At 39.5% G+C, this 17,851-nt stretch overlaps 3 protein-coding genes, 1 long non-coding RNA gene and 1 other non-coding gene across 5 annotated transcripts; 2 read left to right on the top strand and 3 right to left on the bottom strand.

The window, feature by feature from the left end:
• The first annotated feature begins 1,533 nt into the window (after positions 1–1,533).
• LOC130984294 (small nucleolar RNA R71) lies at positions 1,534–1,641 on the top strand. Its single transcript, XR_009088237.1, has one exon. It is a non-coding gene; the product is annotated as a small nucleolar RNA R71 (small nucleolar RNA).
• Positions 1,642–10,655: 9,014 nt separating this feature from the next.
• Positions 10,656–13,645, top strand: LOC130981399 (protein FAR-RED IMPAIRED RESPONSE 1-like). The gene is made up of 6 exons (XM_057905000.1): positions 10,656–10,733; positions 10,970–11,023; positions 11,138–11,240; positions 12,153–12,419; positions 12,509–12,948; positions 13,529–13,645. Exons 1-6 carry the CDS (start codon positions 10,656–10,658, stop codon positions 13,643–13,645), a joined length of 1,059 nt encoding a protein of 352 aa, XP_057760983.1.
• Positions 13,646–14,054: 409 nt separating this feature from the next.
• On the bottom strand, positions 14,055–15,775 carry LOC130982943 (uncharacterized). Its single transcript, XM_057907094.1, has 7 exons — positions 15,435–15,775; positions 15,273–15,359; positions 15,019–15,147; positions 14,794–14,928; positions 14,500–14,612; positions 14,336–14,429; positions 14,055–14,250 (listed from the first exon to the last, which is right to left on the bottom strand). Exons 1-7 carry the CDS (start codon positions 15,594–15,596, stop codon positions 14,077–14,079), a joined length of 894 nt encoding a protein of 297 aa, XP_057763077.1. The 5' UTR covers positions 15,597–15,775; the 3' UTR covers positions 14,055–14,076.
• Positions 15,698–16,791, bottom strand: LOC130982944 (uncharacterized). Its single transcript, XM_057907095.1, has 5 exons — positions 16,634–16,791; positions 16,341–16,406; positions 16,159–16,257; positions 15,990–16,055; positions 15,698–15,905 (listed from the first exon to the last, which is right to left on the bottom strand). Coding segments are annotated over exons 1-5 (441 nt in total). The 5' UTR covers positions 16,636–16,791.
• Positions 16,792–17,284: 493 nt separating this feature from the next.
• On the bottom strand, positions 17,285–17,851 carry LOC130980056 (uncharacterized). Its single transcript, XR_009086866.1, has 3 exons — positions 17,716–17,851; positions 17,438–17,515; positions 17,285–17,350 (listed from the first exon to the last, which is right to left on the bottom strand). It is a non-coding gene; the product is annotated as an uncharacterized LOC130980056 (long non-coding RNA).

A 17,851-nucleotide genomic window follows, 5' to 3' on the forward strand; every position in this document is an offset into this window, starting at 1 on the left:
ACAAAAGAAAATAATTAATTATAAAACATTGGGTTGCCTCCCAACAAGCGCTTCTTTAGTGTCATTAGCTTGACAGAGGACTCCCATGGAGCCTCAGAAACACTCAGAGCCGTGTTGAAACCTCCCAACACCAAACTTAGAGTTTGAATGTGGGGTTTCAACACCAAACTTAGAGTTTGGTTGTGGCCTCCCAACACCAAACTTAGAGTTTGACTGTGGGGGCTCTGCTTGGCTCTGTTTTGAGAGAAGCTCTTCATGCTTCTTCTCCATGATGATAGAGGGATATCCTTGGGTCTTAAACACCATGGATTCTTCATTCACTTGAATGATCAACTCTCCTCTATCAACATCAATCACAGCCTTTGCTGTGGCTAGGAAGGGTCTGCCAAGGATGATGGATTCATCCATGCACTTCCCAGGATCCTGCCTCTTTTGAGGCAATTGCTGCCTAGACAAGTCATCCAGTTCTTTGGTGAGCAAAGGGGGTTCATCCTCCCAAGTCTCATTTCCAAATAACTTGTCATTTAGCTTCATGATTGCTCCAAGGTATTTAGCAACTTGCTCTTCAGTGACATACTCATCCTCTTCAGAGGAAGAATACTCATCAGAGCTCATGAAAGGCAGTAGTAAGTCCAAGGGAATCTCTATGGTCTCATTTTGGGCCTCAGATTCCCATTGTTCCTCATTGAGGAACTCAGAGGAGATTGGTACACGCCCACTGAGGTCTTCCTCAGTGGCGTTCTCCTCCTCTCTTTCCTCTCCATATTCGGCCATATCTATGGCTTTGCACTCTCCTTTTGGATTTTCTTCTGTATTACTTGGGAGAGTACTAGGAGGGAGTTCAGTAATTTTCTTGCTCAGCTGACCCACTTGTCCTTCCAAATTTCTGATGGAGGACCTTGTTTCATTCATGAAACTTTGAGTGGTCTTTATTAGATCAGAGACCATTGTTGCTAAGTCAGAAGTATTCTGCTTAGAACTCTCTGTCTGTTGCTGAGAAGATGATGGAAAAGGCTTGCCATTGCTAAGCCTGTTTCTTCCACCATTATTATTATTGAAACTTTGTTGAGGTCTCTCTTGATTCTTCCATGAGAAATTTGGGTGATTTCTCCATGAAGAATTATAGGTGTTTCCATAGGGTTCTCCTAGGTAATTCACCTCTTCCATTGAAGGGTTCTCAGGATCATAGGCTTCTTCCTCAGATGAAGCATCCTTAGTACTGTTTGGTGCATTTTGCATTCCAGACAGACTTTGAGAAATCAAATTGACTTGTTGAGTCAATATCTTGTTCTGAGCCAATATGGCATTCAGAGTGTCAATTTCAAGAACTCCTTTCTTCTGACTAGTCCCATTGTTCACAGGGTTCCTTTCAGAAGTGTACATGAATTGGTTATTTGCAACCATTTCAATCAGTTCTTGAGCTTCAGTAGGCGTCTTCTTCAGATGAAGAGATCCTCCAGCAGAGCTATCCAAAGACATCTTGGATAGTTCAGAGAGACCATCATAGAAAATACCTATGATGCTCCATTCAGAAAGCATGTCTGAGGGACATCTTCTGATTAATTGTTTGTATCTTTCCCAAGCTTCATAGAGGGATTCTCCATCCTTCTGTCTGAAGGTTTGGACTTCCACTCTAAGCTTACTCCATCTTTGTGGTGGAAAGAACTTTGCCAAGAAGGCATTGACTAGCTTTTCCCAAGAGTCCAGGCTTTCCTTAGGTTGAGAATCCAACCATATTCTAGCTCTGTCTCTTACAGCAAAAGGGAATAGCATCAGCCTATAGACCTCAGGGTTAACCCCATTAGTCTTGACTGTGTCACAGATTTGCAAGAATTCAGCTAAAAACTGATGAGGATCTTCCATTGGAAGTCCATGGAACTTGCAATTCTGTTGCATTAGAGAAACTAATTGAGGCTTTAGCTCAAAGTTGTTTGCTCCAATGGCAGGGATAGAGATGCTTCTCCCATAGAAATCAGGAGTAGGTGCAGTAAAGTCACCCAGCACCTTCCTTGCATTGTTGGCATTGTTGTTGTTTTCGGCTGCCATGTCTTCTTCCTTGAAGAATTCGGTCAAGTCCTCTAAAGAGAGTTGTGCTTTGGCCTCTCTTAGCTTTCGCTTCAAGGTTCTCTCAGGTTCAGGGTCAGCTTCAACAAGAATGCCTTTGTCTCTGCTTCTGCTCATAAGAAATAGAAAAAGAAGAAGAGAATGTGGAATTCTCTATGTCATAGTATAGAGATTCCTTGAAATGTCAGAGGAAAACAGAAATAGAAAGAAGAAGGAGAAGGAGAATTCGAATTTTAATTGATAAAATTCGAATTGTGCATTTAGAAGGAGTAGTACTCCATAAATAGAAGGATGTGGGAAAGAGGGAAGAGAATTTTCGAAAATTCAATCAAAGGATTTTGAAAACATTTTGAAAATTTGATTGATAATTTTCGAAAATTCAAAGTGAGAAAGAAGTCAAGTGATTTTTGAAAAAGAATTTGAAATTAGAAGTCAAAAAGATTTGATTGAAACTTGTTTTGAAAAAGATGTGATTAAAAAGATTTGATTGAAAAATTATGGTTTTAAAAAGATGTGATTGAGAAGATATGATTTGAAAACAGTTTTAAAAGATATGAGTTGAAAACAATTTGAAAAGATATGATTTTAAAAATTAATGACTTACCTAACAAGAAAAGATATGATTCAAACATAAAACCTTCCTTAATAGAAAAGGCAAAAAATGTTCAATCAAATCATTAATTGTTAGTAAGTATCTTTGAAAAACAATTTGAAAAAGATATGTTTTGAAAATTATTTTAAAAGATTTGATTTTGAAAATTAGTGACTTGCCTAACAAGAAAAGATATGATTTAAACATTAAACCTTTCTCAACAGAAAAGGTAACAATCTTGTGATGTTCAATCAGATCATTAATTGTTAGTAAGTATCTTTTAAAAAGGAAAGAAATTGATTTTTGAAAACATTTGATTGAAAAGATATGATTTGAAAAAGATTTGGTTTTGAAAAACTAAAAAAAAATTGATTTGAAAACAAAATCTTCCCCCTGGCACCATCCTGGCGTTAAACGCCCAGAATGGTATACATTCTGGCGTTTAACGCCCAAAATGCTACCTTTTTGGGCGTTAAACGCCCAACCAGGTACCCTGGCTGGCGTTTAAACGCCAGTCTGCCTTCTTCACTGGGCATTTTTGAATGCTCAGCTTTTTCTGTATAATTCCTCTGCAGTATGTTCTAAACCTTCAATCCTTTGTATCATTGACTTGAAAAGACACAAATTAAAAATATTTTTGAATTTTTAATAATTAAAATGCAACAAGAATCAAATAACAATGCATGCAAGACACCAAACTTAGCAGTTTGTGTACTACTGACACTAACAATATGAAAATGCATATGAGACACACAAAATACTTCAAGTCAATAGAATTCAAAGATCAAAACACAAAATATATGCATGGATTCGAAAAATATAACAAAAACATGCATTTGACACCAAACTTAAGATGAGACTCTAGACTCAAACAAGAAACATTTTTGGATTTTTATGATTTTGCAAATTTTTTTTTTTGTACTTTTCGAAAATTAAGTGAAAAAAGAGTATCAAAATTCTTAATGAGAATTCCAGGAATCAGTGCAATGCTAGTCTAAGGCTCCGGTCCAGGAATTAGACATGGCTTCACAGCCAGCCAAGCTTTCAAAGAAAGCTTCGGTCCAAAACACTAGACATGACCAAAGGTCAGCCAAGCCTTAGCAAATCATTGCTCCAAAAGCAAGATTGATACGAAATCAACAAGCTCTTGTGGTGATAAGTTGAAACCTCGGTCCAATCAGATTAGACATGGCTTCTCAGCCAGCCAGATTTCAACAAATCATCATGAAACTCTAGAATTCACCTTCAAGAATTTCGAAAAAAAATACCTAATCTAAGCAACAAGATGAACCGTCAGTTGTCCAGCCTAAACAATCCCGGGCAATAACACCAAAAATTTGATGTTGTTGCTGGATCTTGGCTCTGATGTTACCAAAAGCTTGCTCAAAACATGAACAATCCCCGGCAACGGCGCCAAAAACTTGGTGCGCGAAATTGTGAACTATACTTTTTCACAACTCTCATAATCCCTGGTAATGGCTCCAAAAACTTGATGCGCCTAATACCATGGCATTACACAACTTCGCACAACTAACCAGCAAGTGCACTGGGTCGTCCAAGTAATAAACCTTACGTGAGTAAGGGTCGATCCCACGGAGATTGTTAGTATTGAAGCAAGCTATGGTCATCTTGTAAATCTTAGTCAGGCAAACTCAGATATATATGGTGATGAACGAAAATAACATAGAAGTAAAGATAGTGATACTTATGTATATCATTGGTGTATGAGCTTCAGACAAGCGTATGAAGATGCCTTCCCTTCCGTCTCTCTGCTTTCCTACAGTCTTCATCCAATCCTTTCTTACTCCTTTCCATGGCAAGCTCGTATAGGGTCTCACTGTTGTCAGCAGCTACCTCCCATCCGCGCAGTGAAAGCTAATGCACACACTCTGTCACAGTGCTGCCAATCACCGGTTTGGTTCCCTCCCCTACCGGAATAGAATAACTCTTTTGCGTCTGTCACTAACGCCCAGTAGGTTACAGGTTTGAAGCACGTCACAGTCATTCAGTCATTGAATCCTACTCAGAATACCACAGACAAGGTTAGACCTTCCGGATTCTCTTGAATGCTGCCATCAGTTCTTGCCTATACCACGAAGACTCTGATCTCACGGAATGGCTGGCTCGTTTGTCAGGCGAGCACTCGGTTGTCAGGCGATCAACCATGCATCATGCAATCAGAAATCCAAGAGATATTCACTAAGCCTTGGATGCGTGTAGAACAAGAATGGTTGTCAGTCACCTTGTTCATGAGTGAAGAACAAGTGATATCTTGGTAAAAGAACAAGTGGAATTTGAATGGAAGAACAATAGTAATTGCATTAATACTCGAGGTACAGCAGAGCTCCACACCTTAATCTATGGTGTGTAGAAACTCCACCGTTGAAAATACATAAGAACAAGGTCTAGGCATGGCCGAATGGCCAGCCTCCCAAAGTGGTCAAAAGATCTAAAGAAAAAGGTTCCAAAGACCAGATGATACTAATACAATAGTAAAAGGTCCTACTTATAGAAAAACTAGTACATAGATAAGTAAATGACATAAAAATCCTCTTCCGGGCCCACTTGGTGTGTGCTTGGGCTGAGCAATGAAGCAATTTCGTGTAGAGACTCTTCTTGGAGTTAAACGCCAGCTTTGGTGCCAGTTTGGGCGTTTAACTCCCATTTGGGTGCCAGTTCCAGCGTTTAACGCTGGGATTCCTTGAGGTGACTTTGAACGCCGGTTTGGGCCATCAAATCTTGGGCAAAGTATGGACTATTATATATTGCTGGAAAGCCCAGGATGTCTACTTTCCAACGCCGTTGAGAGCGCGCCAATTGGGCTTCTGTAGCTCCAGAAAATCCGCTTCGAGTGCAGGGAGGTCAGAATCCAACAGCATCTGCAGTCCTTTTGAGTCTCTGGATCAGATTTTTGCTCAGGTCCCTCAATTTCAGCCAGAAAATACCTGAAATCACAGAAAAACACACAAACTCATAGTAAAGTCCAGAAAAGTGAATTTTAACTAAAAACTAATAAAAATATATTAAAAACTAACTAGATCATACTAAAAACATACTAAAAACAATGCCAAAAAGTATACAAATTATCCGCTCATCAGTAAAGAGTTTTCAAAAAATAGAAATTCGACACGTTCCCAGAGACCAAAATCATAGGGCTGACATTTTGTCAAAATTAGCCACTACACAGTCACAAACAGCAACGTTATTACAGTCAACTTTAGATAAGCCGAGCATACACAGCATTAACACTTTAAACACTGTCAATGAAACTAGTTGGCAATTGCCTTACATTCAATATCTAAAAGATGGCTCTATTCCGAAAGAGATCCCAGATAAAAAAAGATTTCGACGACAAGCTTCTTTTTTCACATTAATGGATAACGTTTTATATAGGCGGGGGTACTCCCGACCACTTTTGAAATGTTTGGACAGGGATGAGGCCGATCTTGTCTTAGCCGAGGCTCATGAAGGAATATGTGGCATACACTCGGGGGCAAGAAGCCTGGCACAGAAAATACTCCGAGCAGGTTTTTACTGGCCGAGTCTGTGGGAGGATAGCAGAAAAAAGGTCAGAACTTGTGACCAGTGTCAAAAGCATGCACCAATCATTAACATCCCAGCCGAGCATCTTCATCAGTCTATAGTAAGTTGGCCATTTAACCAGTGGGGGATTGACATCCTCGGCCCGTTTCCCACTGCACCTGGACAGATCAAATATCTAGTAGTTGCTATCGATTACTTCAGCAAATGGATCGAAGCACAGCCCATGGCAAGAATCACATCCAATCAGATGATATCCTTTGTTTGGAAATACATAATATGCCGATTTGGAATTCCACGACATATTGTCACAGACAATGGTCGGCAGTTTACCGATCATAATTTCAAAGATTTTTTGCAGAAATTAAAGATAACTCATCATTTCTCATCGGTCGAACACCCACAATCTAATGGCTTAGCTGAAGCCGCTAACAAGGTCGTCTTGCACGCATTGAGGAAAAAGCTTGACAACGCTAAGGGGCTCTGGGCCGAGCTAGTTCCAGAAGTCTTATGGTCATACAACACTACAGTACATACGTCGACAAAGGAAACCCCATTCAGATTGGAGATCTGGTGCTGAGGAAAACAGAAGAAGCTCGCCGACCATCTTTCCATGGGAAGCTTGCAGCAACATGGGACGGACCCTACCGCATAATAGAAGTCCTCGGGAGAGGAGCTTACAGACTAGAACACTTGGATGGAACTAAGATCCCAAGTACTTGGAATGTTCATTCTTTAAAACAATATTACAGTTAAGACACGACAGAACGCTAGTACTCTTTTTCCTCCCTTGAGATTTTTCCCAAAAGGGTTTTGCTCAAGGAGGTTTTAACGAGGCTAGCTTGCCAACGTTAGGTTGTTAAGGTACCACTTTGAATAAAACTCATTTACATTATTTGATAGAATATTCTCTTTTAAGCTATATTTCGCTTTGCCAAACAATCATGAGAGGAATTCACCACAACTCTCAATAGATAAAACAGATAATATGCAAAGTCATATTAAGCATACAGTTCAAAAATTCCCACATATGGGTACCAGACAGAAGTAATTAGGGCCATACAAAACCTAATTACAAACAACAGTCAAACAAAATAAAGCAGTCATGGGTCTTTACCCCCAAAAAACAAATAACAACCGAAAATTATACAAACCAAGCTAGTTAGCTAAATTATCCCCCCTTCCTCAATCACCTCTTCATCATCCACAAGCTGACCATCCCGAATCACCTTACTCGGGTCCATGGCTGAAAAGTCGCCATCGGGCATAAGAAACTTCGCCTGAGTCACAGCACGTTCAAAACCTTCTGCGAAGGCATCCAGGATGTCACCTTCCCTTCCCGCCTCAAACTCCTTCATTCGTGCAGTCAGGTCAATAACTCGTTTGTTCACCTCTTCCAACTCCGTTTCTTTCTTTTTCAAAAGCTCGGTCGCATTCTCACGACTTTCCTTCTCAGCCTTCAAGTCCTTCTCCAGGTCAGAAAAATTCTTCCTTAACTCGGCAAGGACGAGCTCCTTCGAATTTAGCTGTTCCTTCAAAGCAGCACATTGCTCAAGCTCGGTAACAAATTTTTTGTGTTTCTTTTCTTGGCTTCGGCCTATACTAGCCAAACGAAAACCCAACACCTGAAACTTACAAATTTAAGAGCATAAATTATACAATATAAACACCGAAATTCAGATAGGTAAAAAAAAAAAAAAAAAAAAGAAGAAGAAAACCTAACCTGCAGAAATTGATCAACTCCCACATCTCCAGCCTCCTCAACACGCGATATATCTGAAAAAGATTGAACAACCTCGTCCGCAACAACATTAAAGGGAAACCCTTGATCCCAAACAGAAGAGCCATCTCCACCATCATCAAAAGCGTGAAGCTTATCCTGTTTCACAGTAAAGCTAGATAGGTCCTCAAGTTGAATCACACCCTCTTTGTCTTGCTCCGCTCCAGTAATAGCAACCTCAGTCTTCCTTTTCTTAAAAACTATCCCCTTTTTCTTCGGTGGGGGCTGGTCAACTTCACCCCCTACATCCATTTTTTCAGCGTTAGAGGATGAACCTTCAAAATTTTTTGATTTAAACCGAGCTCTAAGGGTAGAAGCCGAAACTCCAGGAAATTTTCCAGCTACACACATACAAAAATAAACAATTAGAGAGAAACATTATCCTACCCAAAACTACTCAAGACAAAGCATCATAACCTCACCAAAATAATCCACCATGGCCGACTTGTTATCTTCCAAAGGAAGCAACTCGGACACAGAAATCAGTCCCCCCTTATCCACCATTTCAATCAGAAAAGATATAATACACTCGTTCTGGCTAGTTATCAATTCAGGACCTAAGATCTGTTGCGGCTGGCAACACCAGTACAAAGGAAATTTTTCCCCCAGATGCTCATCTAAATAGAACGGGAAATCCTCATCCACTGCCTTAATTTTCAAAAACATTTCTTTGAAATCCTTAAAGGAAGATTTATATAATTTGAAAACCGAAAAACCTGGTGTACTGTTTAGATTCACCCACAAACCCTTCCACACCCCTTTAGCTTGAAATAAGGAAAAGAAGAGCTCCAGCTCCGGTTTAACCTCCAAAAAATCCATTAGAACCTGAAAACACTTTATGAAAGCCCACCCGTTAGGATGAACCTGTGATGGTGCACAGTTCATTTGCTTCAGAACGTCACATTCAAATTGACTGAACGGAAGCCGGACCCTTAGCTCCTCTAAAACACAGGTATACATAAAGAAATTTTCGAAATCCCTTTTTCTGTGAAAAACACGATCGGAACGGCTGCATGGCAGCAATTCCAACCGAAAGCCAGGTTTCACTATCCTAGCTACACTAACCTGATTAACGCTATCCTTATCTACAAACAACGAAGCCCTTATCTTGACATCCTCCCCAACCCAGTCGTACAGTTCTTCATTTCCAATCTTGGGTAAAGATTTCCCCTTTTTCTCACTCATCATTCCTTATCGATGCAGAATAATAGAAGTAAGAAGTCGCAGAAAGGGTAGTATTACTAACCTCTAGTACTCATAATGAGTAAAGGACTCTGAATAAAACCCTCCAGTATTCCGCAGGAAGAAAAATGCAAACCATTCAGTTACTTAACTCCTTCAATTTAAGGTGTAATCAAACACCATTAAATGAACCACACTTTCAACGGTTACGAAGAAGCCTTGGAACTTGGACCTATTTAGAGATAATAATGACTGCAATTTTACACGTATCGAGGCTTAAAACAATAATTACAGTGACCAGTCTTTTCAGTTACTAAAAGTAACTTCGAAAGAGATATGCTGACCTGGGGGCACAGTGTACCGAGCTATAACTCATCTACCATAAAAGCTCAACCTATCTCTTTAAAGACAGGTCAAGCTTGGGGGCTGTGATATGACCAATAAACATCGGTTACAAGTTATAGCTCGGTAACACCTAAAATCCGATCATAACCGACGATTTCATCATGACCATAAATAATCATTAAAACAATAACGTCGGATTTACAATTAATCCTCTTCCTGGGCGTTACAACCCAAACGGTCGACCATTTACACTAATATAAAGCAGACAAGGAAAGCCGAGAAAGGTACGTCAGATTTTCCGAATTAAGATCTATCATTTACTCAAACACTAACTTGAGCGTCGGAGTGCCTTTGCAGGTACCCACCCTCATTGTTCATTCGCTGTCGAAGTATACCTTGATCCACTTCAGGAGTCCGCCGACCTTAGTAAAGGACGAGCTATACCTCGGAATAGCCAGGCAAGAACAGATCTAATGTGAATATATATATCAATATTTTTATGTTTTATGAATAAAAATGGTTATTTATTGGTTAAACATTTTAAAAAATGGAGCATAATCGGCAATAAATAACTAAGTTAATTTTGTTTTAATTTATTTTTGTTCCTTTTCATCACCCTTATTCCTTTCACCACCAACAATATCACAGCCCGTGGTTGCCGAAAACCATTACTGACCACCGTCGGCGAAAATTTTAAATGTAGGAAAAGATGACAGATCTGTAACAAAAAGTAAATTGTCTTATTCAAATTTATTTAAAAATACATACATTTACGACTTTTAGATATTATAAACGGAAAAGCTCTGCATACAAGCCATTAGGGCTTGTATGCTTTACAAGTTTATTAAATAATAAATTTAAAATACTCGCTCCTCCAGCTACGTTGATCACACGAGCTATATAATATGCCGCGTATATCTAACTTCCAAATTTAAAATATTTGTTTCCTTCTTCGTTTTCGTTATTTTGAGATTTGGTTGTTCTTCTTCTCGCGCGTTTTCGCTCATTCTTCTCCATCGATCTTTTCCTCTTCTTTTCTCACTGGTATGTTCTTCGTTTACGTTCTATTTTTCTCTCTCTGCAACTCGAGCTTCGTTTTCTCTGTTGATTTGTTGTTTTCTGAAATCAAAGTTCGAACTCGTTTTGAAGATAATGGATCCTTCAAGCTCAGATTCTGCGCTGAATCCAGGCGATGTGGATTATGAATTTGAATCTAACGAAGTTCCTGAGGTTTGATTTACAGTAATTTGTATAGCATTGTGTTGTTTAAAAATTGCTGAACATTGTTTAATTATCTGGAATTTATAGCAGACGCTCGGGTGTAGATCAATCTCTTCTTTGGGTGTATTTTAGCTATTAGTGTGGGTGTATATACACTTTACTGGTTTTTTGTTATTTTTAATTGAGTTGTTGTTGTTCAGTTGTATTATATGTATTATATCAGACATGATTGTGTGTGTTTTTAGTTTTTGAGATGGTGTATTCTGCAGTCTGTGTATTCACAGTTTATGGCTTTAAAGGTCATTCTGTAGTTGAGTTGTTTCGGTTCGGGTGTATCATATAAGACATGATTGGGTGTATTTTGTATCATATCTATGGGTGTATTCACAGTTCTGACACGGTTTATTGTGCAGCCTCTCTCTGTTGTTGATAACGAGCTTGTTCCGAAGGTCGGAATGACCTTTAGGACCCTTGAAGATGCCGGAAAATTTTACAGGAACTACGCCAAGGCTGCAGGTTTCTCTACAAGAGTTCGGTGCACAAATAGGAAGGGAAACGAGATTAAGAATCAACTGATTACATGTAGCAGAGAGGGAAAATGGAAATCTAAAATATCTCCAACCGAGAAGACCAATCCGACAGCCGGTTTAAACTGTCCTGCAAGAATTTATATACACACATTGAAGGATGTCGGTGCTTGGATCATTTCAAAGGTTGTGCTGGATCATTCACACCCCTGCTGTCCAAGCAAAGCAGAGATGCTCAAACAGCACAGGGAACTAAGCATGTCCATTCGTCGTACGATAGAGAATAACGACGAGGCCGGTATCAGACCAAGCAAAACCTACCAATCATTTGTTGCGGCTGCCGGGGGTCACCGCGAGTTAAATTTCATCGAAAAGGACGTGAGGAATTACATTACCAGGGAAGTGCGGAATGTTTCCGAACAAGAAGATGCAAAGGAATTCGGGAAATATTTGTTAAGGATGAAAGAGAAGAATCCGAATTTCTTTTTCGAGCTCCAACTCGAGGAGGATCAATCGATTAAGCTGGCCTTTTGGGCCGACGCAAGAAGCAGAGCGGCCTGTGAGTATTTCGGAGACGTCATTTCATTCGACACCACCTACAATACAAACAGGTAACAAACTGTCCCTTTTTATGATGCTAAATTAATTTATTTTTACTAATCCGCAGCAGAGGTGTATATTGGCCGTGTCATTGGGTGTATTATAAGCATTTGTTGGGGTGTACCTAATGATTTTGCATTCTGGACCATGGCACTTCGTTTCAGGTATAATTTGGTCTGTGGTTCTTTTGTCGGGGTGAATCACCACGGCCAGTCAACACTTCTCGGATGCTCTTTGATGAAGAATGAAGAAATTGAATCATTCAAATGGTTATTTCAATGCTGGCTTCGTTGCATGGGAGGAAACGCTCCGAAAGGGTTTCTCACCGATCAGTGCGCATCAATAAAAAGGGCTTTAGAGGCCTGTATGCCAACAACAGTTCACCGCTGGTGTATTTGGCACATCATGAAGAAGATTCCAAGCAAATTAAACGGGTACAAGGCACACGCCGATGTCGAACAACAAATGAGCCATGTTGTTTGGAACTCTCACAGCAAAGACTCATTCGATAGGAATTGGAACGATTTTCTGGTGAATTTTGGTCTTGCGGACAACAAGTGGCTCTCAGGTAATGTGTTTTTAAATTCTGCAGCAGAGGTGTAAATTGTACTGTCTCTCGGGTGTATTTTACAGTGTGTGTTTGGGTGTATTATGCAGATCTGTACGAAGACCGTCACATATGGGTTCCTATCTATCTGGACCACCACTTCTGGGCAGGGATGAGAAGCACACAAAGGAGCGAGAGCATGCATTCATTTTTTAACAAGTACATCACCCGTAACAGCTCGCTCATTCAGTTCGTCAAACAGTACGATAATTGCCTCGGAAGCAGGGAGCAAGCAGAGAGAGAATCAGATGCTGCAGATTTTCATACGGTCATACCATGTGCAACCAAATCCCCCATCGAAACTCAGTTTCAAGATGCGTACACCCAAGCAAAGTTTAGGGAAGTCCAAGCCCAATTCAGAGGAAAGGCGAATTGCATCACCAGATTAAAGAATTCTGCTCTAGGCTATTCAGTATACGAAGTTGGAGAACAAGTTTCCAGCTCAATATTGGACAAGTTCGCGGTTACCTACGACTCAGTTACAGCCGAGGTAAAATGCCAATGTTTATTATTCGAGTCGAGAGGGATACTGTGCCGTCACGCACTAAGCGTGTTAAGCTTCGAACAAGTAAGCCAAGTGTCCCCTAGTTACATACTGGAACGATGGAGCAAGAAGGTAAAGAGGCGACACACACACATCAAGAGCAGCCACGACGAGCCACTAATTGAGCCAAGAAGCAAGAGGTTCGACCAACTTGTTTTCCGTTCGCAAAATATTTGCGAATTTGCCTCCGAATCAGAGGAGCTGACTGCAATTCTGCACCGTGCGTACGACAACGTCATGGCCGAGATGGAAGCAGTAAAAGCCAAAAGGAAGGGGACATCTTCTTTATCCCACGAAGACGCCAACTTGGAATCCGTTAACGAGCTTCAAAGCCCGCCAAGGATTCGAACAAGAGGACGTCCAAAAAACAGGCTAGGTTCAAAGCTGGAGAAACAGATTGCAAATGCCACAAAGAAGAAGAAGACAAAAGTTTTAAGCGAGGTAAATGTGATGTTCTTTAAATCTGTGGCGATTGAGTTTATTTTTCTAGTTAATTGTTTAGCTAATGCGTGAGTGTTATATTCAGATAAACCTGTTTGATGCTGCATCAGCGGCGCATTCAAGTAGCAGCCAATACCAGGGACAAGTTATAAATTATCAGTTCAGGGTACCAGCAGCAGGGGATAACTCTTTGGGTGTATAGTTATAGGGAGTATGGGTGTAAAATCCCTGTTACCTTTGGGTGTATTTTTGTTAATAGACAATTTACATATAGACACATATATAGATACATATAGAACAAAAGCTGTAAAAATTCACAGGTTATGGGCGTATTTTTCAGTTGATGTTTTTTTTTTCATATTTTAGTAGTTGTAATTCATTCATTTTGAATACTGCACAGACAATTGGGTGTATATTATTACTCAACCTCGGGTGTATTATTAGACTAGCGTTGGGTGTAACAATTTATAATATGCGTATGCCTTGATTTTTTGCTTTATGTTTTACCACCTGTAATACAGTTTTTAAATACATCACAGACAGTTTATTAGCACAGATAGTTTAACTATGGGAAAAAATATACATTGAATAAATTGAATGGCAAACATTTACATCATTTGTTCAATTTACAAACTACCCAGTTTCTATATCCTCAGAATTAATCTGACAGAACGGACTCAATAATACAGAGGATGGCTTCGACAGCCTTATAGCACTAGTCTCTCTAATTGCCTGATCTCTCTGTCTATTCAACTCACTAAATAGTATCCGGGAAGCATATTCCACTCTGTAGTGGTCCACCTCCTCCTACAATTAAAAAGTATGTTATGTTTAAACAGAAATATTAATTCAGTAAAGTAATACAGAGTTATATACTTCTAAAGACAGTTACCTGTGTCCAGTTATCCCATTCATACTTCCCCTTTTTAATGTTTTCCGGCTCTATTAACTCAAGCCACTTCATTACGTAAATAGCGCAGTCATAGCTGAAAACGAAGAAAATAAATTACAAATCTCATTTAGGAAAGTTTAAGGTTCAGAGTCACAAATCTATACCTTGTTTTTTGGCCTGAAATTTTAACATATGGGGCTTTAATTTCCTTCTCCTTTTCGCCTTTCTCGAGAGGTTTCCCGCCGGCATATGCTATCAATCTCGAAAATACATATCCCTTAAATACCAAAACAAGTCAGTAATACACCCGAGTCAATTGACAAGACACACCCAACTTAATATGGAATATACACCCAATTGAATATGGAATATACACCCAATTGAATATAGAATATACACCCAACTCAACTTTCAAAACAGACGTATCTATTAAAGTAAAGAAGACAGAGGGAACTTACAGTGAATTTATTAATGTCCTTTCTCTCATGGCTTGGAGCTTTTTTGTGCAGCGGGTCAAGTATTTGACATTTCCGCGTTCTTGTATTTATCAGCCATAACCACCAATGTCCCGAGTGGCAAACAGGAGCAAAAATCTGAAAGATTGCCACATTTCAACAGTCTGTTATTTTACTTGGCATATAAGTAAATAAGCGTACTAACAAATTTACGAAACAAAAACTTACATATGGATGCGAACTTAATTTTTTCCTATCTATGAAGGGAATGAAATTGGGGTAGGCTTCCACCCTGAATTCTCTGTTCGTTTTCAGAGATATGAATTCCCCCTTTGGGTGATCAGAAAGTGCCATGCTCTGCAAGAATTGCAATACAAGAAATGAAAACATGAACATAAACAACTTACACCCAATCTAAGCTAAAAAAATACACCCAAACCAATGCATAAAATACACCCAAAGTTCGTAGAAGTAACACTTACCACAATATCTGGGGGGAGACAGTATATTTGTGCATGAAACCTCTTTTCCTTTTTCTGGTTTAGGATGAGGCAGATGGCAGATACAACCTAGAAATCAATTTTAAATTAATAACCATTGCAGTTGACTTTGGTGTAAAAACATTAATGTTAGTCTAAAATTACCTGACATTCTATATCACTGTTTGCCTGGAGGGATGCAAGGTGCGTTCTCATCAAAATGTACTCTCCTTGGCCAGTCACAGTGCATATCTCCTCAAACTCGTTAGTATCGCCCTTTGCATCCTCCTTCAGTCTCGTCCCCCAGATGTAGCACTTTTCTTTCATATCATCCGGAATTTGATTTGTTCCCCCCGGTGTTTCAAACTTAGCAGAACTTTCTCCCCCAGTCTCCCTCCGAATTTGCGGACTTTCGTCTTTTCCCTTTGCTAACTTTTGGACCAAACTGTCCAATTGTTCCAGTATAGTTGCAGTTTCTGGAGATTTTTCCCTTTCTGTCTCCTGCGTCGACGCCCCTCCTGGCTTGAATCTGTCAATCCGAGGCTGAATGATGGCATCGGCAGATCTGTTTTAGGAACATAGCTTGCTATCCGTGCCATCATCAACAGGGCAGCAGCGTCCTCGGCGTCTGGATGACTGCATCAGTATGTATAAGAATGAGAGTAAGAATAAGAATATACGGATGACAAGCAAGGATTGATTCTAGTCTAATTAACTTACATTTTTGTTGGAGCTGGGGGAAGCTTGGGTGTTGTTTCTTGATGTTGTTTGGGGGTTTCAGGAGTGCTGCACAGTTGCACAAAATCGATCAGGAAGAGTATACACCCAAACTCTTAGCAAATATACACCCAAACATTAAGCAAATATACACCCAATACTATTTTCTTACGTTTCTCTAGCCCCTTCAATCTGTAGCATAGGGGTTGGTTCGGAATCTGCGTCAGTGGTTGTTTGCTGGGATGGCGGCACAAAAAATTGGATCGGGACTCTAAACAAGAATAAAAATGAAAGGTTAACAACATATTTGAAAATATTAAGGTTATAAGGTTGAAATATTCTTGCATATCTCACATTGCAAGCGCTTCCGACGACGTTTGTTCCCTAACAACCATCATATTCGAATCGTCCGGAGTCAACCTAAAATACACGCAAAGAAGGTCAACAAATACACCCGAACAATTCAAAAAGAAGACGGGCTTTATTTTTTGAGAACTTACATAGTTGCAGTTTTTGCTTTTTTTTGCTGCCTTTTTTTTCTTGAATAAAATAATAAAGGGCTTTTTTTTCTAAAAAAAATATATACAGAATTAGAAGTAGAAGTTATTAGAAGAAGAAAAGTAACGGTTATTTGAAAGAGAAATTACATGCTCTGAGACGGCAGGGTTACACTACTCTGTTCTGTGCGTCTTTGAGAGGAAGTATCATCACTTCCCAAGTTGACAGCCGGTAGTCTAAACAGATTTCATGTTATTCAAAACAAATATACATCCAACTTAGTGAACAAGATACACCCAACTTGATGCACAGAATACACCCATATTGTTTCACAGAATACATAACAAGATTTTATTAAATAATAAAGCTTCTTACGTTTCAGAGGACACATAGCGATCTTCTGTCGATCCCAGGTCAGGCTGGTTGTCCCTGCGAAACAAGATACAATTATTAGCAAACAAAAGACACCAAAATCTCAAATACACAGCACAGCAAGACATACCCCTCTGCAGCAGATTTACGAACGTTTTCCCCTAGCCATTCATCGAGTTCGTCACTCGATATTTCATATGTCTCACTACATTCATGAAATAAGACGTTAACAAAAATAATTACGATGATAGACCATAGTATAGCTTACGAGGTACTGTACCCGTCAAAGTATTGATCTTCTTCAGGAGGTGAATCCTCCACAACTACTTTTTCTTTTTTTGTGGTGTTCTGGGTGGAAAAAAAAAACAGTACCAATCAGAAATAAAAAATTAATTTTATCACAGAATTTTATCCAAAGAAGTGCTTACTCTTTTGGAGTTGTTTTTGTTTCTTTCTTTTTCTTCTCCTTCTCCGCAGGCAATGATTCTTCGCTCCTATAAGTCAATAACAGACGCTTCAGTTAATACACGAAATCTTTATAACGAAGCCAAAAGAAAGGAGTAATAATTTCAGGACATTACTCGTCACTTGGTTCAGATTCAGATTCTGAATCAGAATCCGACTTCTCTTCCCTCTGCTTTCTTTTTCTTGAGTCCATTCTGCAGGCAAACAATCATCATTTAGAACATACTAAAAATACACCCAATTGAATTCATGAGACACACCCAACTGAGTATACAATATACACCCAACGCAGCAAAAGAAACACACCCTGCTTAATAAGCTACATACACCCAACGTGGACAAGCAAAATACACCCAAACCCTATAAAGAAATTACACCCAAGTATGGTACTTACTTTTTCCCCTTTTTGCCGGGGTGTTTAATTCCCGAATCCTCCGAGTCTTCTTGAGCCTCAGACTCAGAGGTAGAAGTGTCACTCTCGGTAGTTTCTGTCTCCGAAGACGATGTTGAGCTCGCCTTCCTTTTTTTTG

This window comes from Arachis stenosperma, chromosome 5 (genome assembly GCF_014773155.1).
Source record: "Arachis stenosperma cultivar V10309 chromosome 5, arast.V10309.gnm1.PFL2, whole genome shotgun sequence".
NCBI classification, from domain to species: domain Eukaryota; kingdom Viridiplantae; phylum Streptophyta; class Magnoliopsida; order Fabales; family Fabaceae; genus Arachis; species Arachis stenosperma.

Excerpts from the sequence above, each read along its gene's own strand:
- LOC130981399 (XM_057905000.1), top strand. The coding sequence starts at position 10,656 with ATGGATCCTTCAAGCTCAGATTCTGCGCTGAATCCAGGCGATGTGGAT. Across the intron at positions 10,734-10,969 it reads AATCTAACGAAGTTCCTGAG|TTTTTGAGATGGTGTATTCT; the intron begins GTTTGATTTACA and ends GTGTGTTTTTAG. Across the intron at positions 11,024-11,137 it reads CACAGTTTATGGCTTTAAAG|CCTCTCTCTGTTGTTGATAA; the intron begins GTCATTCTGTAG and ends TTTATTGTGCAG.
- LOC130982943 (XM_057907094.1), bottom strand. The coding sequence starts at position 15,596 with ATGAAAGAAAAGTGCTACATCTGGGGGACGAGACTGAAGGAGGATGCA. Across the intron at positions 14,929-15,018 it reads AATTAAGTTCGCATCCATAT|ATTTTTGCTCCTGTTTGCCA; the intron begins GTAAGTTTTTGT and ends GCAATCTTTCAG. Across the intron at positions 14,251-14,335 it reads AATGGGATAACTGGACACAG|GAGGAGGTGGACCACTACAG; the intron begins GTAACTGTCTTT and ends TTTTAATTGTAG.
- LOC130982944 (XM_057907095.1), bottom strand. Across the intron at positions 16,258-16,340 it reads TCGTCGGAAGCGCTTGCAAT|AGTCCCGATCCAATTTTTTG; the intron begins GTGAGATATGCA and ends ATTCTTGTTTAG. Across the intron at positions 16,056-16,158 it reads ATTGAAGGGGCTAGAGAAAC|CACTCCTGAAACCCCCAAAC; the intron begins GTAAGAAAATAG and ends GCAACTGTGCAG.